The sequence below is a fragment of the Dermacentor silvarum genome, chromosome 11 (genome assembly GCF_013339745.2).
Source record: "Dermacentor silvarum isolate Dsil-2018 chromosome 11, BIME_Dsil_1.4, whole genome shotgun sequence".
NCBI lineage: Eukaryota > Metazoa > Arthropoda > Arachnida > Ixodida > Ixodidae > Dermacentor > Dermacentor silvarum.
Genome location: NC_051164.1, coordinates 92,827,665 through 92,850,771, shown reverse-complemented (window position 1 = coordinate 92,850,771; position 23,107 = coordinate 92,827,665). Strand labels below are relative to the sequence as shown.

Here is a 23,107-nt window from a genome sequence, read left to right as displayed (position 1 = left end):
GAAAATTTTTGTTTTCGTTTTTACCTCACCAGTCTCCGACGATACCCTCGGAATCCTTACAATGGCTGAATGAACACCAGAAGAGCAATTGCTTCGAGCAAGTTTATTTAGGCCAGTTCACGTAGCGGGCGAACTCGGCAGCACCAAAGTCGCTAAAAAGGTCACTGCGATCTTTTTTAAAAACAATGTGTAGCTTGTCAGTCTCGGCTGTCCCGAGTTTGCAACCGCTTGCGTCGGCGTCTAAAAGTAAATCATCGTTAATAAATGCGGCTTTTGCTGTCGAAGCAACCGTTAAGAAATTTTTGTGTGTAAATCTGTTTTACAACCGCGAGCAATATGAAGCAGCGCAACCGAAATGATTTCAAGAGGCCTTAGTACCAAGACGAAAAATATCCACATGTATTTCGTGAGTAAATGTGCAGCAGGAAAGCTACTTCTACATGTTAACATGTCACATTCGAATCTACATATCAAGAGTCATTGTTGGCAAGGAAAGAATTAGGCGTTTCCCGGCATACTGCTCACGACTGTACGCAGTGGAAATAAAATAGTCTCGAACAGTTTGTTCCACAGTCATGAACGGATTGCAGTGCAGTAGTTAACCGGACAGGGCTTGAACAAAGTGTCCAAGTGGGCAGACGAAAACGGGTTCAATGTGAACCCCCCACAAAAATTCTTGTGTTCTTTTCACCAGGAAGAAAAGGCTTATTGCAGATCCTGAGATTGTTGCAAATAACTGTGAACAATCGGCACAAGTTCCTAGGCATCACTTGACTCTAAACTTACGTTCATTCCACACATAAAATAACTCAAGGTGAAATGCCTTGAACAATGGAATAGGAGGAATAAACTTTTATTGCGGAACCAGCACTTTAAGATGGCCGGGCCTAAGCCTCCCATGAGGGGACGTCGAGGGCTTGCCTCGCCGCCGCCTCACGGGCGTGCTGGGCCGCCCAGCTTTGGTCGTCGAGGGCGGAGCTCCGCAGAGCCTCACGCAACCTCGACGAGAGGGTCGTGGTGTTAATTTGTGTGTACTGTGCTGGGCACTCCCACAGCATGTGCTGAAGCGTAGCCGGATGAGTGCCACAGCACCGGCAGTTGGTGGTATTGTACCCTTCAGGGAATATAAGGTGGAGGCGGGCGGGTGAAGGGTACGTATTTGTTTATAGCAGACGTAGGGTGGTAGCCTGCGCCCGGCTGAACTTGGGGTGAGGTGGGGGGAAGGTTCGGCGACTAAGGTAAAATACCTTAACGAGATCGTTATAAGTAGTCCGATTGTTCCTGGTGTCCAACTCGTCTCCAATGAACTTACTGAAAATTTCATCTCACACATCCTGGGGCAGCGACAGGAAGGTTTAGGGAATCTTCAAAAGAGCCTCATGCGGTCACGATTGGATTATGGTGCCGACGTATATCACTCTGCCACCCCGAGCGCGCTAAGTATGCTAGATCCCGTCCACCATTTAGGTATCCGCCTGGCCACTGGCGCATTCAGAACAAGCCCTGTCGAAAGTTTATACGTAGAATCAAATGAGTGGTCACTCCATCTGCAGAGAACATACATCAGCTTCACCTATTTTCTCAGAGTGCACTCTAATCGGGAACATCCTTGTTCTGTAACCGTTATTTATTTGACGTGGGCAACGCTTTTTCATAATTGACCCTCTATGAGGCGGCCTTTCTCACTGCGTGTGAGAGAACCTAGCGAAAAGTTAAATCTACCACTTCTCGAATATAGCCTAATGGCTCCAGCTAAGCTGTCACCCCCCTGCAGTGGCACGTGATAGAATGTGATTTATCCTTTATAGAGGTCACAAAGCACGCTCCCGAGCTCAAAATCGCAATGCATTTCCGCGAACTTCAATCGAAGTGCTCGTGCTCGGAATTCTACATCGACGCGTCAAAGTCACATGCTGGCGTATCTTACGCGGCTGTTGGCCCCTATTTTTCTAAATATGACGTATTGAACCCCCTCACAAGTATCTTCACTACAGAAGCCTATGCAGTACTGTCTGCGGTGAAACATATAAAGAAATTAAAGCTAGAGAAAGCAATAATATTCACAGACTCGTTAAGTCTTGTAAAATGGCTAACATATATCTTTACAAAATCATAAAAATCCTGTTTTTACTTACTCTTGTGCAACATTTATTTATCTCATAGACAGGGAATAATATGCTGGGTTCCTGGCCATAGAGGAATCGAGGGTAATGTGCTTGCCGATGAAATCGCCAAATCAATAGCATCACAAGGTAATAACTTTTCCGCTGCGGCCCCTGCCATAGATCTGAAGCCTTTCCTAAGAAACAAACTGCGAAGCAACTGGCAACGCTTGTGGGATGATGAAACGAACAATTAGCATCATGTGATTAAGCCTAAATTAGGTTTCTGGCCCTCCACTACGAAAACACGAAGAACTGATGTCCTATTCTGTCGTCTCAGAATAGGACACACATATGGTACTCACAATTTTCTATTGAATGGTAATGATCCTCCAACCTGTGGGAGATGTGGCGAGAGGCTCACCGTCCTCCACGTCCTCCTGGAGTATCGGTAATCTGAAACAGAGAGAAAGAAATATTTTCCTCTAGCATACCGCTATCACGTCCCTCTACATCCCATTATGTTTCTTGGTGAAGAACCGCTTTTTAATGCCAAAGCAGTCGTCGATTTCTTGAACGATGTGGTCCGGCATGTTATTAGCCCAATTAATTCGTAGAGGATGCTGCTGTGATAGTAGTTTTGTATAGCACATGCTTCCAGGCCCTTGTGTTTCAATGGCTCTGTTTAGGCAGTAGTGCTTCTTGCCGATCCTTGCATCTGAAATATTTTGTATATCGTATCATTCTTTCGCAATGCATTTTTCATGTTCATAGCACACCTCATTATTCATTGCTTATTACCTATAGATTTTACGAATTTTACAGCGACTATTTTTAGGCCCCTTTACAGCCATGCCACATCTAATGTTTTGCCCACACCTCGTATTCACCATACATGTACCACTGACAAGCCATTGTCATCGACTTGGTGCGCTTTGGCCTATCTGGCGCTTGCGCCAATAAACCACACCAATCAATCAATCAATCAATCACACAATCAATCCATCAATCCATCAGCAGTAGTTAACCGGAGGAATGACAGACATGTACTCGCTTCTTGGTGCAGTATTCTTCGTGGAAGGGTTCGGAGAGGAAAGCCTGGAGCAACAGATCGCTGCACTGCGCCCTGGCCTGATCGTCTGCAGCTCCAGCGGCAGCTCCATGGGACCCGCGCAGAGGTTGCGAGCGGAAGCCGAGAGAGACGTGCAGGTTTGTCGAGTCTCCCTGCGTACACGCGAAGCTCGCGCCGACGGACGCGCCACTGGTGGTGGCCTTGCTAAGTACACTCGGGAAAGGAAGCAGCCGTCCGCCATTGGTTTCTGTCGTTGCTCGCGCTTCTCTGTTTGATTCGCATTTTCGGGGCCAAATAAGCAACATCCATCGCATGTGTGTGGTGGCCGCGGCTTTAAGGCACCTTGAAGAGCAATTGTTGCGCGGTGGGGTGCTCAAATGCCTGCAAAAACTTGCCGGCGCCGCGATTCAAATCATTCTCACGAGGCCTCATGAGCGGGAGCAACAGCTCTCGCGCATCGTAAGTACGCTTCCAGGGCGTGAATTGTGTAACGTACAGGGTCGGCCACATTTTAGGGGCCACATTTTAGGGGCCGCATTTTAGGGGCCACATTTTAGGGGCCACATTTTAGGGGCCACATTTTAGGGGCCACATTTTAGGGGCCACATTTTAGGGGCCACTTTTTAGGGGCCACTTTTTAGGGGCCACATTTTAGGGGCCACATTTCAAGATCTCATAGTAGCTGATGTTTAGCAAAAAATTGAGAAACCCATTCTTTCATTTATCGACATCACCATTGTGCGTCTTATCAGGCACATTTCCTCCGTGATGTAGAAGAAACATTGAAGTTATACCGGCTTGAATACTGATGACGCGTTTCCCCTAAAAGTGGACGACGCCAGTATACAACGCTTTCAATGCGCTGTTTGACAATAGTAGTGTGTAACCAGTAGTGTGTAACCAGTCTGAGAAAAATGAGAAAAAAAATTCCGAAGTTGTTTCCGTAGCGCGGAATCGAACCAGGGACTCCTCGCTTCCGAGCGCTTGGCGTTAGCTCACTACGCCACGAAGCCGACATGGACACACGCACCACGATGGCAATAAATACCCAACATTAACGAAAGGCCGCGTTTCTAGCGCGTTTCTAACGCGTTTGTGCTAGCGCGTTACGGCCCGTGTAAGAAGCTGGTGTAAGACGCTGTGGCCTATCCGCCTTACCTTCAACGCGTTTCGAACGCGCTGCCCAAAGCGGTGGCAAGTCAAGTTCAAGTCGAGGAGCGTTTATGAATTCGGGGGGTATACTCTCTCAGCAGTCATGTGATGGCGTCGGCAAACGCGGTGCACGTTCCGGCATGTGTAAATGGTTGCGTAAGACGCTGTGGCCGCTCCCCCTTACTAGAGAGTACTGCACGTTTCTAACGCGTTTGTGCTAGCGTCCCCTTAAGCGGGAGATCCGATGTCCCCGACGCCAGTATACAACGCTTTCAATGCGCTGTTTGACACCACTTTTTTTACACGCCTAGCTTACGCGTGCGTTTTGGCCACTCCCTCGTGTCACGGCTGCCAAGCGTGAGCACAGCTGCAATGCCACGTGATTGAATTTTATTGAGATTAAGTTTACTTTAATGGAACACGTTGAATAGCTTAAATTAATGGTCCGAGGAACACACACATGAAGGACCCACATAAGCAAGTTATTCTTGACCTTAATTTGAGGCAGCGTCGTGCGGTTGAACTTCTGTGTCGAATTTAATCTACACGGCTCCTCACCTTCTCAAAGACAGGATGCACTTTGCACCACCCACACTAGCTCTTCATTCACGCAGGTGTGCTGTCTGCGTGAAGACGTCCTGGAGCGCGTGGACCAAGTCGTGGTCCCGGCCTCTAACGGCACTCACGTGACGCTCACCAGGGGGGCGCTGTTCGACAACATGGCTGCTCAGCCCGACGGACGCTACGCCTGCGTCGCCATGGTTCGAAACCGCTCGGCGTCCGCGGCCGCAACCCAGTCGGGCGGAAGCAGCGGCGGAGTCACCGTTGTCGGAAGTGAGCTATGACGACAGTACGGCTGAAATGTGAAGACGTCACTGTAACTTTTGCACCGCTGTTACCGTCGTGTTCAATTATCATGGCGACAAAAAAAGTCGCTGGTGGGATTCTCGTAATGAGTCAGCGTTGTACAGGACCGTTGGTAGGCTTCGTGAGAGGTGTCAACGCGATAATCTTATCGGGAGATGGAGTTGGCACGAGCGAAGAAAAGAAGAGAGAGAGAGACACTCCTCCGAAAGATGTGGTGTAGAAGGAGTGACAGAAGTGACGTGAAAGGAGGAGCGCGGGCTGAGGATTGTGGATGCGCGAGCGACGTGACGTGTCATTGTCACGTGGTAGGAGCGTCAAATGTCACGTGACAGGAGGAGCGAAAACGCAGGTAACCAGAGGAAGAGAGAAAGCCAAGAGATAGACGAGAGATGGAGGCAGGTGGGAGACAGAAAAAGCTCGCGGGTGACCATGGATAGAGATCGATGGATAATCATTGAATGATGAGAAGCACAACGCTAACGCATTTCAATCGTCCAGGTATAGCACGAGGATCTCAGGTTTTCATGTCTTTATTTAATCGTGAAACTATAGTAAGCTCTTGAAAGGAACTTCCGATCTTATGACATTCATTGATTATTATAAAGACAAACGAACACAGGTTATTAGCTTTGCTGAATTACTAGAGGAAATGTGTTATTCCTTTCAGCTTATCGGGGAAAAAGTCAGCGCAAGCTTAGCAGCACTGGTACAAGATCGTGAATGACTGTACCCAGGACTGTTGTGTAGACTGAAGGTCATTAGACCAGGTAATAATTTATCTCCCTCTCTCTCAATCTGTCCATCTCTAAGCTGTGACAGTGTGTGGCGCACATGTATAATCAAGTCAGTGTTTCGGTCAAAGATCTGAGCATTTTATTTGTTCGATTCGTGAATTGACGGCTGCGTTTTCAAGGGAGAGCTTTTCGATATAATAATCGGCCTTTATAGCTGGACATTCTTCACGCTGGCTCAGGTTGAAACACAAACTGGCACCGCAGTATGCGTTCAATAATTACTCATTGCATTCCCTGTATCGCAGCTGTCCTTCCGGCTTGTGCGGATGGCTGGCGTTGCAACTCTGCAGTCGCCAGCGACAAATGCACGTCGGTCTGTCGCTGTCCTTTTGGAATGCACGCCATCGAAGGCATATGGAGGTGCAGTTACTCATCGGGTAGGTCCTGGTATTGCAACCGCATTTACGCCTTGCGCCTTGTTACCACAGCCAAAAATTCAGAAGTGGATCTGCTGAGCTTCCGTAAAATGCCGTGCATTTTTTTTCTTTCTTATACTTGGGTTCCAGGGTGTCTTCCTAAACTCCAATGTAGACCGGCTTCAGTGCTTGTAAATATTGAAAAAAAAAAAAAGAACCGTTATCTTTACAGACTTTAAAACCATAAAAGAATATGAAGCCTATTGTTTGTGTATCGTTCACAATGAACTTCTCTTCAGTTATACGCAGTAAATTTGTACTGTGCTTTCCTTGGCTTCATTGTCTTTTCGACTTGAGATAACCGTTATTAAAAATCTAGCCTCTTGATTCCCTTGACTCTTGTGACTTCTGCTCACGCGTTGCGTCGTTAAACGTTCCTTTAAAGGCGCATTCGTTGATGTCAACGACGAACTTGGTTTCGTTACAGAGCCTTCCAAAGTGGAGCTCGAAGTCCTGGACGAATTCGGGAGCCATTACGAAGACGGCGACCGCGTTCTGGTGGTGTCGCACGACAGCTTAGTCCTGCGTTATCGCTACGGAGTGAGCGCCGACGCAACCTTGCTGGAACAGGTAAAGCTTCGTGGCTGACTAGCTTCGTCAGTATATACTCCGTTTCGTGCATAGCGGGCAACGGTACGAAGACTCAAGAGGCTGCTCTTACTGCTCGCATTCGCGATGAAAAACTAGTGCGTCACATATGAACCGGAAAATATAGGTACGCGTCATCTAATTGTACGTAACATTAAGCCTCACTATGTTGTATCGCATAATATGACGTAAAATTACCAGGAGGCCGTCGCAGATCTTAAGCTATTTACCCCTGATCGAGCGGAGGGAAATATTCACTTCTTCCACCACTGGCCACAGCGCAGCGTTTCCGGTCGCGACCAAGAAATATTACGTCGCATACTGGTATATGGCACGAAGAGACACAAATATTACGGAATTTGGCGTAGCATTGCATTCCCAGGTTGTATTAGTCATATATAAAGTAGCTTTTTTTTTCTTTTTCGTGTAAAGCATCGTTCATGAAAAACAAGTGGACTGCGAAACTGCCAGCGCAAAACATCATCTGTGACCGCACTACTTACGTAGCTCGTATAGCTTCGACGGCGCTGCCGCTCGCGTTGCCGTACAGTTAAGCAATGTTTATGACGATTACGAATGCACTCAAAGTCGTGATGAATGCGCGCTAAGTCGCCCAGTGTCGCCCGCGTCCGCGCGTGAAAACGTCGACGCAGGTCTCCGGGGAAGAGCCCTGGAGGCGGCCCGTATCGTTCTCGTCCAAGTCCGGCATCCGGCGACACGAAGGGAGTCTCGTCCTGTGGGAGGTCGCCCGACCGCTGGTAGTGTTCGTGCAGGTGACTCTGCACAGCCGGCCGCCTCTGGCCAAATCTGTTATGCTGAACCTCGTCGTGGTCCGTGAGTGGCATTCTGAAAACTTTGTACCTTGGGGCCGCAGTTTCACACTTCGTCAGAAAACGTAATATGTCACAAGACAGGTCTGACCAAGTCTGCGATAGTGAAGGTAGTTGCTGTCCGTAAGTGCACTGGAAAAATTAGCGTAGCTTGCACTGGAGGCGCAATGCTAAAGAGACAGCGGAGCTGATGGGCACCTAGCTAGTCCTGACTTTTGGGCTAGGCTAAGCACGACCAAGTCATCCCGAGGATTTCCGGAATTTATCGATTATTGATCGATTATCGATTAGCTATTGATTGGCTATCGCAAGATATTGGCCACGTATTTGGGCTAGGCTAAGCACTGCCAAGTCATCCCCAGCACTTCCCGGAACTTATGGATTATTTGTCGATTGTCGATTAGCTATTGATTGGATATCGATGGCTGACTAAGCTTAAGTAGTCCCAACCATGCTTAGCTAGACTTATCCAGGCTCAGTTCGCTAGTTCACAGAGGTATGTGCCATTGTGCTTGGACCCTTTCTGCACTACCGCCAGGATCGGCCCACAGTTTCTGTTCGCATGTTACGGACTAACGCTCGGCAAACAGCTCCGCTATTAAACGGCTGCTTTCTGATTTCAGGAAGCAGGCTTAATATCGTAAGTCGTCAGTGTCTAAATCTGAGATACCGAACCGTCTCCTAAAAGCTTCGTACATCTATCCCGCAGTTCTGTTTTTAACAGAACCGGCGGTTAGTCCGTGGTTCGCGAACAGAAAAATGTGGGGTGATCCTGGCGGTAGTGCAGAAAGGGTCCAAGCGCAATGGCACATACCCCTGTGAACTAGCGAAGCTGAGCCTGGGTAAGTCTAGATAAGCATGGTTGGGACTACTTAAGCTTAGTCAGTCATCGATAGCCAATCAATAGCTAATCGATCAATAATCAATAAATTCCGGAAAATGCTGGGGATGACTTGGTAGTGCTTAGCCTAGCCCAAATACGTGGCAATACTTTGCGATACGCAATCGATAGTCAATCAATAGCTAATCGATAATCGATCAATAATCAATAAATTCCGGCATATACTGGGGATGACTTGGTCGCGCTTAGCGTAGCCCAAAAGCCAGGACTAGCTAGGTGCCCATCAGCCCCGCTGTCGCTTTAGCATTGCGCCTCTAGTGCAAGCTACGCAATTTTTTGTACAAAGCCAGATCAAATAACATTCACGTTAGTATTTTCAAGATATTGAAAAGCTGCAAGTAAAACACGGACATGGCGAACAGCAGCGTAATCGTATGTCCTACGTCCGTGCTATATGTGTTGGAGCACTTTGAATCTATCCAGCGTAATCAGACGACTCGACCAAGAACATGAAACTGTAATTTCATCTACATTTTTTTAGAGAATGCGATGCGAATGCAGTCGCGATGTGCATGCATGGAAAATATGCGCTGCACCAGCATCGCTTCCTGCATTTTCTTCTTTGATAAACGCCTACTCGACTTTCCAGCAGCCGATAGACAACCTACCTTCGCTAGTTTTTGCTATGATTTTTAAATTGAATACCTGTGCCCACGAATCCCATGAGGGCAGTGTCTATCGAGCGTGCGCTTCGTTTCCTGATCTCGAACAAGAGCAGCTCATGCGCTCTAGTGCCTGTCAGATACGAAACTACTTGGACCTGTTTCTTTCTTAGTCTTTCATTCACAGACATCATGATCCCTTATTTATAATGACCTGCCATTAAAGCAGCGGTGTTTCTGGGCGTAGTTGACAAAGTTTGAAAAGAAAGCTGAAGTTTTGCGTGTCGCTTTGCTCGGCTGACGTTTGTAGCCGAAAGCTGCAGTCCGTATACCCAAGCAATCGTTATGAGCCGTCGTTCTTGGCGCAGCACGCCTCACTGTCGGCATGCCCTGCCACGAGGACGGCGACTGCCGGAGCGTCAACGGGCTCTGCATGGAACGCCAGTGTCGGTGCTCGTTTGCGCTCGACGTCAACGGAACCTGCGTTGTTGTCGGTGAGTGAAAAAAGGCCTCTCGTGGAAGCCCGCATTCGCCGGATGACGCTGTTGTCGTTTATACAGGGTTCGTACAGAAAGTCTTTTGGACTACGCGAAAAGAACTCGGACTACGCGATTGTTTGGCTAACGTAGAAATGAAGGCTTGTACGTGGATTTGTCTAATCTTCATCCTTTCGGCTTTACACTTTACTCGCAACACTTTACACTTGACATCGCAACTAATCAATCAGCGCTTAACAAAACATTATCAGTCATGGCGCTCTTTGGCCATACCTGGCCCTTGCGCAAAAAAAAAAACACATATCATCATCATGATAATCCTTACGGCTTCAAACTTTTTTGGGACATTATCTATTACGGGTTAGCTTTACACATTTCGAAGCACTCGTAGCTCTATAAATAAAATGTAGCAATTAGACTCTCGGCACACATCCGTAATAATGGCGTATTGTGCCATTTATAACAATTGAATCCTGAGGTTTTACGTGCCAAAACCACAATTTGATTATGAGGCACGCCGTAGTGGGAGACTACGGATCCGGGACTCCGGCCGGGATTTCATCCCGTGACCTCGTACTTAGCAACGCAACATCATAGCCTGCTAAGCCACCGTGGCGGATCATTTATAACAGTGTTGTCACAATATTGACGAAAATTATCAAACCGCGAAATAAAAAAATCCTTTTAGAAAAGCAGATTTTCTGAGCGCCAGCTTCGATGTCTTCCACGCAGAACTCTTGTTCTGTATGGTAGACAACGAAATGAGATATGTCTTTATTGGATTTCTTGAATCGCACAGCAGCCACGACTGCTAAATTGCGGAATCTGCGGAACCGTTCTTTCGCGAATAATTCCAGACGTTAATTGGAAATGGTATAAAGTTCGACCCAAAATGAAGTAAACCAAAATGAACTCCGTATTCGAAATAAGCGCAACATTTATGTACATGGTTTCAGCACCATAAATAGAATAACGATTTTCAAGAACATTTGGTCGAAAAACCAGCGCTCTCCTTTTAAAGTAACACTAAAGAGCAACGCCAAATTAGTGTAGACTGACAGAGTATCGTTTCAAAACTCAATTTTTATTATTTTACGGTATTTTACTCATTATTAGAAGAGAAAATAAAGGTAAAAGTTTTATTTCATGAATTTTGCACTGGTACTTCCGTGTGACGTCACTCATTTCAAAGTATTTCTCGTACTTGTTGAGTTGGTGGCGCAGAGAAAGGTCTTGAAACTTGCTAAGTTCAGTTTTTGGCTCTTAGAATACGATATAGTACAGTCAAATCCGGATATACCGAACCCACATATAACGAATTGTTGTGTATAACGAACAGCAGTAGAATCCCCTTGAAACCTTTTGTCTAATATTATTTTATATATCGAATTACCTATATATCGAACTCTTTTGTGATTTCCTTCAGGTTCGATATATCCGGCTTCGACTGTAGCCCATCTTTGTGCCGAAAAAAATAATTAACCAAACCGAAGGAGGCGCCGTCAGAATCCATGACGTCGCGACGAGTTGGTGCTGGAACTTCAAGGCGTCGTCGCTGCTGGTCTATCCGTCCTTCGTATTTTCTGGATTACCAGGCGTGCTCTCACTGCAAGATTAGATATTGTGGTATTGTAGAAGGGTAAATTACTACTCTGAAATAATTTTTCTCTTTAGTGTTTATTTTATTGCGATTGCAATTATATGGACACTTCAAGCGGATTTCTGCCGTCGCCGTCGTCGTCGCCGGCGTGAGGTTCCGTATAAAGTCCAAGGGCGATAAAATAGTCGCCGCGCACCGTATGTGCGAGTGAAAGCGCGCGGGGACGCGCGCTTTCACGGAGAGCGAACGCACGGTGGAGAGCAAGTGCGACTTCCTGCGTCGGGCGAAAGGCCGTGGGGGTATGGGAGGGAGGGATGCGGGGGCGACGCTGTACTGTGGCACCAAATGCGTATCTTGCAACCGGGCGCAAGGGGAACTGGTGATGCAATCTCCCACGCGAAAGGAGGAAAGCGGGAAGGCAGCGCGGGAGGGAGGGGGGGGGGCGACTTCTACTCTTCTAACAACTGCGTACTTTGCGCCGGTGCGGGCTATCGTGTGCACCGTATCTTAAAAGCGATCTCCAGACGGCTCTGACCTTTGTTTGCGCTGTGATTTCGACGCTCAGTTTCCGTTGAAGCGATAGACCACACGAAGCTTCGCTCGCTGCGGCGGCCGCGCTTGTTCACGCCAGCGTTTGACAGTGGTTGTCTGCGGTCATCGAGTGTGATGTATTCATGTTGGCTTGTGCGCGCAGACACCACGCTTGTTAATTCAGTTATTAAGGGAAAGTGTCCAAGTTTATGCAGCCTACTACTATCCCTACTCCATATACTATCATCCCTACTCCATATACTATCCTAAACTACTATCCCTGCTCCATATAGCTCTCTACTAATTTGCTATCGCAATTGATGCTTCGCCTTTCGGGCGAAACTGCGACATTTTTATTTTGAACTAGGTGTTCTTTAGTGAACGATTTCTAAATAGATCACTCGCCTATATAGGCGTCTAAATATAACGTATATATACACGTTATTAGTGAGTGCGCAACCATATTCAGCGTAATACTCGACCGGCGGCTATACTTTCGCCCAGGTTGCGCGAAAAATGACGACTGCGCAAGGAATCCCGGGACCACGTGCGTGGACTCTACTTGCCGTTGTCCCACGGGAAGCGACTTGAGAAACGGCAGATGCTGGCACCGCGGTAATTTCATAGTGTACTTGTTAATTGCAATATTCATTCGCATGATCACTAACGGGCCTTTGCGTAGCGTTTTCCTTCAATTTTGTTGCCTCGTCTGTGATCGCAATATGCACATGAAAAAAAAAAAAAATCTGGGCCCGAATTCACAAAAAAGTCTTACGCTAGAATTGTTCGTAAGAGAAAACTTCAGCCAATCCTGACGCTGGACCTATTATTAGCGAAGGCTGTAAACCAATACCAAAAAAGCACTTGCAAAAGAAAAGCTTTGTCAAAACTGCGCCTGGTTCTTATGCTTCACTGAGTGACAGTAATCATATAGCATCATGAGATCCTGTTATTCGATGATTATCAATCAACAGCCACATGATTTCTCTGTCATCTGTGAGTTACGTCATTATTACTGACTTCTGCTGCCTATTGTGTGGCTGTTTTCGAGTTTATGACGTCACATATGAGTTAGGACAGAAGAGCATCGGCGGTTTTCATTGCGATATCGATCACGTAACTGACAATCAAGGTGCGTTTGTGTCGTCGCCTCCGCCGGGCTGTGCCGGAGAGGTTTAACTTGCGCGTAAACGGTATTAGCCTTAACGGAACACTGGCTTACTGGAAACGGGAACTACAGTAACAACGCTGGCAGTGACATCGTCTGTCGATTTGTCGAACCACAACATGTTGGACGCGTTCTCGAGACTTCGATGCCGAAAATATACTCTAGCAGCTAAGTAGAATATGCATACTTGTATGTATAATGACCCTGACAACTTGCGTGCTCATTTGCCTTCTGCTTGCAGCTTGCAAGAGTCACTTCCAGTGCTCGCACGAGCGCCTGCACACGGTTTGTTTCCGTAACTCCTGCCAGTGTGCGCACGGCTTTCGAGACGTTGACGGGACCTGCACGCCCATAGGTGAGTACGCTTTTGTTACTTCCCGCTTGCGTTTTGTCTAAAGCCACATCATCCACCTGGATGGAGAGTTCGGGCGAGACCACGAGATCACAAAACAGTCATTCCTGATAAAAACACACCTGGTACTACTTTAATAGCTTTATCAGCAACCTGACTGTGGACTCAGCGGGGCCTATTTGAAAGGATCGCAGTGTTGAGGTGGTTCTTATTAAGTAATAATTGAGAAACGGGCAAATGTAGGGAATCGGAAAGCCAGTGTAGAACTGTCGACACCGTGCCCTTCTTAGCGTACTTTCATCTTCCTATGGCACGTGATAAGTTATTGGTCCTAATTTCTTTTTCTTTAGTTAAGGTGGATACAGCACAAGCAGAGCTACTAAACTTAGAAGGCGATTTGATGAACATATTACCCTGTTCATGTTAGACCTAACGTTAAGCCTAATGTTAGGCATAACGTTAAGAGACAGGAAGAGAGCTGTGTCTTATCAGAGAGCAAACAGGGATAGCGGGATAGCCCATATTCTAGCTGACATTAAGAGAAATAAATGGAGCTGCACAAGTCATGTAATGCGTAGGATGGATAACCGGCGGACCAGTAGAGTTACAGAATGGATACCAAGAGAAGGGAAGCGCAGTCAAGGACGGCAGAAAACTAGGTGGGGTGATGAAGTTAGGACATTTGCAGGTACAAGGTGGAATAAGCTAGCGCAAGACAGGGGTTATTGGAGATCACAGGGAGAGGCCTTCGTCCTGCAGTGGCCATAAATATAGGCTGATGATGATGATGATGATGATGATGATGATGATGATGATGATGATGATGAAGATGTCTTACGCACGCATTTTTTTCACTTGCCGTTTTTGTGTAACCTTTCTACGCTTTCAGAGTGCTCGCACGATGTTGAGTGTCGAGATCCCCTGATGCGCTGCCGAAACGCATCGTGTGACTGCTCCGAAGGTTACATCGACAACGGTGAACGGTGCACGCCAAGTGAGTTGTTTTCAGATGATGCATACGGAGCCGCATGCAGGTGTGAGCGTGCATTGATCAACTATAGCCGAAAAGGGAAAGCGCGCGTATGTCCGGAACCTACCTTTCGACAAGGGGACGTGTGTACTATTTGTGCACAATTCGAGTGCCAACAATTCGGCAACTACGGGTTGTACCGTTTCCAACTTCACCCGTATTTGTAAATTTATAACGGAGGACTAATTCAGACTGCGAAACGTATACTTGGGATTACTGCATGGCTAGAAACTCCGGCTACAGTGCAATTAGATTTCTATCTAATTACGCGTAACAGGCATTGTAATCAGAAATTTTCTTTTCGCGTTGAAATTTGCGCAGATAATATTACGTCTGCGGAGCAGTTGCAGCCTTTGCCCTGTCGAAGACGAGTCGCCTTGTTGAAACGTTGGTTACAGCCCGAGGCATTCATTCTTCGATCACCCATCGTGTACCTGACATAACTCTGAAATTTTAGTAAAGCTTGCGCACCTGGGCTCATTCCACGATTTTACGAACGCTGCGTCAAGTTATAGGAACAGAAGAATAAATTCTGTTCGCGAAAATATTTTAAAGCTCTTCAAAGATGGGGCGGCGCAAGATTGTGAGAAATTCACGCCGAGAAATGTGGCGGTACCTGAAACGCCATCTTGCGACAGCGCGAGACGCCGTATAAGCCAGGGAGTAGTTGTTTCGAGCAAGTTTATCCAGAAAAGTCCCTTAAGCAGGCGGGATCGGCGACAACAAAATTGCTGAAGAAGTCACTGATCGTTACTGTACGTGTCGCTTGTCAAAATCTCCTGTGGTAGGTTTCCTGGTGCTCGTGTGCTTCTTTTAAATGTAAATGATCGTTAATAAAGTGTGTACGCAGCACACAATAAGTTGTTCGCTCAGGAAAGAGAAAAGAAGCACTTAGCTGCTCCTAATTGCCAGTGGATTTACACGTTATACATTTTGGAGTCTTCAGATTTCAACTAAATTTTGCTTATGATCATTCCAAGCATGACCAGTGGTTATTGGAGACAGATACTTGGTTAAAATGATAGTAATACTTGACATCATGGGCATCGCGCGAAAAACAATGGAATGCTCGAGATTCTCTGTTACGCTGGAGTAGTTGTTTGCGCGTTCGCACCATTTTGCAGTTCTCCTGCACTCTGCTGTGGAATGAATTTACTGTTCCTCAGCATTTTATTATTTAACCTTCCCGATGCTTTTCTTGATATATCACCTTATTGTCTTTCTTTCCCTCAAAGATGTGTGTTAACACTACTGCGTGTTCATTTCGAAAGTGCTATACATGCTTCTGCACTGTCTGCTATTGCTAGTCCCCATTATTTCTGTTGAACTTAGACTCAAGCTAAGTGCCGTGTTTCTGCTGTTGTCCTGCCTGAGAGCGAATGCATTATTTCCGTTGTCAGGACATTATTTTGCATTTAATCGTGGGACCCGAAGTTTGGGTGTCTGAGATATTCATCAAATAAACATCGTAAAAATATAAAATCGTAGCTAACGTTAACGGCTGGCGGCGACGGTAACTCTGGCAAAACTAGTTGCAGCTTTTCTAAAGACGGTGTTCAAGTTAAGCAGGTTTAAAATGTTAGCATTTTAGAATAACAGCAGCGTCGATCGGTTGTAGCGCGAACAGCGTTACCTTAAGCCTGAGGAGACGCAAAAACGAAATATGGTTTTGAAGTTCATGGAATAAGCTCCGCGTGTCTTGAAGATATGGGCAATGAGATCTTGAAACTCTAGTTCATATTGTTTATGAACCAACTAGGACAAACTAGGACGGCATTCTAAATTAACCAAAGGCTTAATCTAGTAAACGCTGCGAACACTTTCTTGAGAGGAAGCTTTCGCTCGGGGCAAACTCCGCTTCCGTATTCAGACACGTATGAAACGATGGAATGCTGTCGTTATACAACCATTGAATCGATCAGAATGCAAAATGTTAGGGACAAACATGAGTTCTACCGACTGCAGGAAGCAGAATTTCGAATTAAGGGATCAATTTTCTTATGAAAACAGTAGAAAACTGGTAAGGTAAAAAACTCATCGACGCTTGAAGTTAAACATATCCGTGTCTCCGACCCAACAAAAATATCGCAGTTTTCTAAACTCTAGATGTTAGATCAGCTCAAATGGACAAATTTGATATACGAGTTTTGTAGCTTACGAAAAAGTGTAACGATGTTCACGAGCGTTTTGAAAAATTCCTATTCGCAAGTTAGTGGCGTAATTAAAAGCATAGTGCATAATACTTCGATTTTAACCTGTTTAATTGTACTATATTAGGCGCAGTTTATTGCGTAATATCCTTTATTTAATGGGGAGTTACAGATATGCTTATTGTGTTGTCTGTGTGTGTGTGTGTGTGTGTGTGTGTGTGTGTGTGTGTGTGTGTGTGTGTGTGTGTGTGTGTGTGTGTGTGTGTGTGTGTGTGTGTGTGTGTGTGTGTGTGTGTGTGTGTGTGGAAGGGGGAGGATTTGAGTAATATTTGTAAAATAATTGATGGCCTAATATAAAAATTGCTTTACCGTCGGGGAATTTGACTTTGACTTTTAAATGGTACAAACCTACTTTTAGATAAAACTTCTAAAGGGAACTCTTTACTTTCAAATAAAACAAAAATGGAACAAATCACGCAAAGAACTGAATCCGAGCAAGACAATCTCTCCGTTCCCGTGCATTGAGATATGCGCTGCATGATGCAAAAGCTTCCTCTTGGCTCATTTAGGTTCCTCCTAGTTATCGCCCTGTTTCTGTACCGTATATTATTGAGCGCACTATCTTCTTCAAACGACAGCCTTCCATAGGTGCTCAGTTGATGCGTCGACTTTTTTTTTGTTTTGTTTTCTTCAGATACACGGCATTACTCTCTCTACTTACACCCGCAGGGCACAAGCAGTGCGAGGGGCTTAAGAACTGCTCAGAGCCGAAAGCGCTCTGCACCGGTGGAAACTGTTCCTGCCCCGAAGGGTTTGCTCCGGTTGGCAACAGATGCGTCCGAGGTGCGACTGTCTCGCTAAAGACTATTTCCTGCAGCTCTTACGTGCATTTAGGATCAAAGCTTTTACGAGAGCCATTGAAAGCCAGACAAAGGCGGCTTACGCTGAGCGCAGAGGCTTCGGCTGAGCTGTCGCGCACTACGGTGCTTTTTACGTCATGCCTCAAAGTCGAAATCAGTAAGGCTATGTCTCTCAGAGGGAGTTGTTTGCACGTTACGCAAGGCGGTGCCCAAAGAAAAAAAACAAGTGTCTTAAAGTTATTTTGTTACTAGAGTTTTAGCTTACCGCAGACGGGGGGGACTACAGTAACGAAGCAGGTAGCCGCACATTTTGACGGTTTGTCCAACCATAACACACTTGACCCGTTTCAGTGCGAATGCACTACTAACCTACTACAGGAAGCTATTTCTGAATCATTTACTGTAGCGGTTGGAAAAGCCAGTGTTTTTGCGGTGAAGTTCGGAGTAACATGGTGGTGGTTGCAGGGTATTACCTATCAATGCCTCCTTTACTAGACGCCTGCCGCGTGGTCCAACAAACCCGGTTCCGTGCCCTCTCCCTTTTCTCGTCTGCGCGAAAAGGCAACGAGCGCCGCTTGTGGCGAACGTCTGCAACCTAGATCACGTGCTGCGGCCTCTGGGATCACCGTGGCAGGAGCCGAAGTTGCATTGTCGCCGTTGCGACCGTTGCGAAGCTCCATGGCGAGTACGGGGAACGTCCACCTCCACGAAATAATGTTACGTGTAGCTGATACCCAAGGCTTACGTGTAGCTGATACCCAAGGCTATTTACAATTTATTTACACGCAAACCAACGGAGGTCAACATGGCGTCACGCTATATCAAGCGGGAACACGTCGTCTTCCTCCTCTTCAGTGCAGCCAAACTGTGGCGGCTGTTCCGTATCAGTATTTATGAACGACAAAAAAAAAAAACTGCTCTCTGTGATTACTCATATGCTTTAAATTGAACAACTAAAGCTTTTTATGTCTTTTTAGCTTCTAATTTTTTTGAGGTAGAATTTGTCCCGCTGACTGTGGAACCACCGTCCGACTGCAGTCTTGGCTTCATCGGCCTCTTGCGAACTCACAACACCACCACTTCACACGAGACATCTTTCCCCATACGTGGGGTGCCTTTCCCTGTGGATTTTGATGGGCGTTCGTCCCTTGCTCACAACGAGTGAAATGTATAACGAAATAAAAAGTTACGGGTGCAATTGAGGGGATCGCTATTCGTGACGTCACAGCATTTTTACGCAGAAAGATACTTGGACAGGCCAGGATTGCAATGTGGTCAAGTTGATTCTTCATGTCAAGGCGAAATAATGCGCAAAAAAAACGACGTGGTGCCAAAAAACCCAGACTAAACAGAAGCTCACAGGAACATGGACTTGAAGTGATCAACAGCAGTCGAACAAAGGAATTTCTCTGCAACCAACGTGTCTACAAGTGGACTTGTCCCTGTCGTGACGTAGGCAAGTCCCCTTGTCGTAACGTGGACGACAGAGACATCTCTTGTACGACCGCTGAGGACGACACAAGAAAACACATTGGAACTGTGCTTGCGTACTCGCCGTTTTCGGCACTATAACTGGGCCTGTTTTGGTTAGGAACAAAAAGTTGTCGCAGTTTCACCTGAAAGGCGAAGCATCAATTGCAATAGCAAATTGGTAGAGAGCTATGCGGAGTAATGATATTAGCTTTATCAGCTGTATAAACTTGGACATGCAGCAGCACCGGCAACACGCAGAACTGTTGTCGACGCCATCGGCGTTTTGCCCACGTTCGCTCAAAATGCGCGCGGCGTTGGTGACTGTTGCCGGAGCCTCTGATATAAATAGGCACTTGATGCCGCAGCTAAACGTCGCCTCCCTTCCCTCCCCCTCCCCCACGGCCTCTCGCGCATCGGAAGGAAGCGCGTTTGTTCTACATATATGGTGATTGTAAAGGAGGAAAGAGACGCCTACTTCTGCAGCCCTTAAGGGAGCACGGCGCAGAACGCGCGTTTGTTCTCCGCCGTGCGTTCACTCCCCGTGAAAGCGCGCGCCCCTCGCGCCCTTTCACTCGCACATACAGCGTTCGGCGTAGATAGCTTGGGCGGGTTCCTTCCGGCTCTAGGTGTATAGAGGGCAATATGAAAACGTTTTTCTATAGCCCTTCTTTATTTACACAGTTTCTACCTAAACTTTTTTTTCTTTCTTTAGCGCAGCTTCTATCATAAAGAAATGTTTTCCGCAGCATCTGACAGCCCCAAGAAGTGCGTGACCAACGACGACTGCAAATGGAGCGACTTGTGCCTGAATCGCCCGTGCGTGTGCCGTCGGGAGCCGTTCTCTTTGACCGGTGTATGCCTGGAATGTGAGTGAAACAGTAGAACACTGTGTTTTGCGTTAGCTTTTCCGAGCAGTGCCCGCGTCAAACAAAAGCCGCGCACAACAATAAGGGGGAGGAATATCTATAGGAAAGGCGGGGATGTCAACCTGACGCGCATCCGGTTTGCTACGCGACGCAGGGGAAATAGATTAGGGGATGAAGAGCAAGAAAGGAGATGGTAGCACCAGCAGTGCAAGCGTATCGGGCTGCCCATCACGCCTACATTCAGTCACTGCGGCCAGAAGATTTCATAAAGTGAAATAACGCCCGCGTTGCTTTGTAAGCCTGCGACACATGGGGCCGTGGTCCAAGAACCCTTTGACAGCGGAGCACTTCTTAGTCGACCCTTCGCCGTCTGTCCGGCATCACGCAGGTCACGTGTGCAGGAGAGGAGGAGAGGCGCGCTGGGGGAGGAGGCGACCAATGAGAGGCCGCGCTGGGCGCGAGGAGGAGAGGCGATAAGAGAAGGTGTTTCTGTGCGGGCGCGTTCTTTCGGATAGCGCGCAACGCGCAGAACTGCTGTCGACGCCGTCCGCGTTTCCCGGCGTTCGCGCCGAACGCGCGCGGTGTCAGTGACTGCAGCCGATGCCTGTGGCGGCGGCGCAGCAGGTTTTGACCAGAGAACTTGACACTCGTCGAGTAGCGTCGGAAGTCGCTGCCTCTTCTCGCCACGCAACGTTTCCATATAACTTTCATGTTGTACATCTGTGTTTACTTGTGTTTACGCAATTGCATCACGCGCAGCACATGCACATGTAACACTCGTAACACTCGGTGTAACTAACCTAGCTTCGCTATTCGACCATCTTCAGGGAGCGGAAGGGACGGGGATTTTTTTTTTCTCAAAAGCGATCTACGGTGTGGCTCGTTTAACGCAGTCTGAGGAATGTCGCCTTTAACTTTACAACAATTAAAAAAACACTAAATATGTGTGTGTTTGTCTCTTCTGAGTAGCTCGAGTAGCACATGGATGTGTCTGCCATTGCAAGAAGAATCGAGTAAGCTCTCGAATTAGGCTTTCAGTGCTCGATCGTGCGGAACGCGTGTTTTCTATCTTGTACTTGGGGTGAAAGTTTAGTGACAAATGAAGCTTTGCTTCCTTCGAGGAAAAGGAGGTAAGATAAAAATCTGCGATATGAACTTGAAAGTGGTCGCGGCCTCTTGTTGCGTAATAGCAGAGAAGCACTGCAATAGTGACAATTTAATGCACTATAGCACAAGTAATTAACTACAGACGAAAAAAGAATGCATATGTGCCTATGTAAAGCTCAATACATATATCCATACGCATTTGTCCTCTTTGGTATAAGCGCCCGATTTCACTGCTATCGTAAATGTATTTCTTCGCCTCATCACTAGTAAATGCCCTATCCCAATGCGGCAAGTTTTGTACATTGAGCAGGATGGAAGATTTCGATTACAATTGTGTTCTACGTGCGCTGTTCTGGTGGACCTGCAACGTGTTCTCTCTGCCAACGGCCGCGGCTGTTTTAATGCAGTCAGTCTCTAATAGTCGCGTTAAACTTGCAATGCAACTCCAACTTCGACATTTGAAACCCGTGCGGCCCACGGAGAACCACCGCGTTCGCGTTGCATTCAACGAACGCGCATCAAGCGTTCCCGAGGGCTGCGTATCTTAATGAGACATTGCGAATAGCTTTATTGTGCGCGTACTAAGGTTGTATTGTTCGTTGTAGATATCGTCTGATCCTCCACCCAACGCCTGGAGTAGCCTGTATACGATGTTAGGGTGACAGGTGGAGTAACACGCCCCCGGTTGTCAGCCAATCCAGCGGCCGTGGCCATACTAACATCTTAATCTCCTCGTCAGTGCCTCGTTACAGCTATTATCTGCCAATCAGTTCTGCGGAAGACCGCAAGATGGGGTAAGAATTATGAAAGGAAAAATTTGTCATTGACCCGACAGTAGTAGCCGAAGACACGAAGAAAGCCCCGTACTGGTCTCACAGAAGTTACAGGTAAAAATGAAAAATCACCAGGACTTCCTCGGTCGAGAAAATGTGGGTAAGTGAAGCATGTGGCAAGATGACGCTGTCGCAGGCGTTCTGCTTCGTTCGCCCAAAACTCAGGATCGGCGGCTCTTCGTTGACGTTTGGCCTGAACATCGCGCTCCCGCAACTCGGGGTCCGCGGCTCTTCGCTGACGTTTCGCCAGGGCTTCGGAAGCTCTCACGCTAGAATTGGACGAGAAGCTTCGCTTACCCCCATTTTCTCCACAGAGGAAGGACTGCTGATTTTGTCACTTTAAGTCCCACGTGTGTCAAGGGTAGTTCAAGGGCCTGATACAGGTCACCGAGCCCACAGGGTTATCTGCCATTGAGCTTGGACCCTTTCCGCACTATCACCAGGATCGGCCCACTTTTTAGCAAGACACCACCACCACTGCCGCCGATACTTATAAAGCTTCGTTTAAAAATTTCGACCTGGTCTGGGAATAGAACCCGGGACCCACGCCTTTCCGGGCTTGTCGCTCTACTAACTGAACCTGAACCAGGAGACTAGCATATTACAGCGCGATAGCGAAATAATCGACAACTCGAAGCACTGTGACACTAAATATTGTAAAATCAGTTCTGCGGAAAGCCGCAAAGTGGAGGAATAATTACCGTCAATCATCAGTTCGTCCTCGGACCAGGACGAATTTTTCTTCACCTGCAAAGCTTTTTATTTCTTTTTTTTTTTTTCTGAGAACCTCCTGAGGGTTTCCTATGTAGCTGCGGCTATACTGTCGGGTGGATTGCACTTGTTTCTCGCGCAGCTGCCATCTCTTTCTTTGGTGACCGTATTCAAAAATCAGCAGTGCAATAACAGCGTGAGTTATCTTAGCCTATAGCGCTAGATATATTAGAGAACCGTCTGTTAGCTGCGGCTCATCGCGCACAATCTTGCTTGCCTTCCGTGTCAGCTGACCGGCAGTCGAGTAGCTACGGTCGGAGCACCACAAGCTCCCACAAGCTTTTCGTCGCCGCGGCGGGCATCGGCATTGTCATCGTGACGGCGGCCGCACTCGTGCTGTTCTTCGCTTCGTTCTCGAAGAAGGAAGGCGTCGAGATGGAGTCCATCACTGGTCGGGACGACGGTGGCGACCGACCCGCCAGCGAGGAGTGGTGAGCGAATACCGATGGGTCATGTAGGCCCAATCCACAAAGCGACAATTTAGAGAAACGCCAAAGGAGTTGAAAAAGTATTGTTCTATGACGGCAATGTCGCATTAATAGGTT

The 23,107-nt window shown here is 47.2% G+C and overlaps 1 protein-coding gene across 1 annotated transcript in view; it reads left to right on the top strand.

The window, feature by feature from the left end:
• The first annotated feature begins 3,137 nt into the window (after positions 1–3,137).
• The window catches only part of LOC119432741 (uncharacterized), a 139,561-nt gene continuing 119,591 nt past the window's right edge, over positions 3,138–23,107 (top strand). The window contains exons 1-9 of the mRNA XM_049658375.1: positions 3,138–3,311; positions 4,941–5,160; positions 6,233–6,364; positions 6,831–6,973; positions 7,645–7,825; positions 9,693–9,818; positions 12,457–12,567; positions 13,362–13,475; positions 14,362–14,466. Of these exons, the coding sequence (XP_049514332.1) occupies positions 3,138–3,311; positions 4,941–5,160; positions 6,233–6,364; positions 6,831–6,973; positions 7,645–7,825; positions 9,693–9,818; positions 12,457–12,567; positions 13,362–13,475; positions 14,362–14,466 (1,306 nt within the window). The remainder of the gene's footprint in view (positions 3,312–4,940; positions 5,161–6,232; positions 6,365–6,830; positions 6,974–7,644; positions 7,826–9,692; positions 9,819–12,456; positions 12,568–13,361; positions 13,476–14,361; positions 14,467–23,107) is intronic.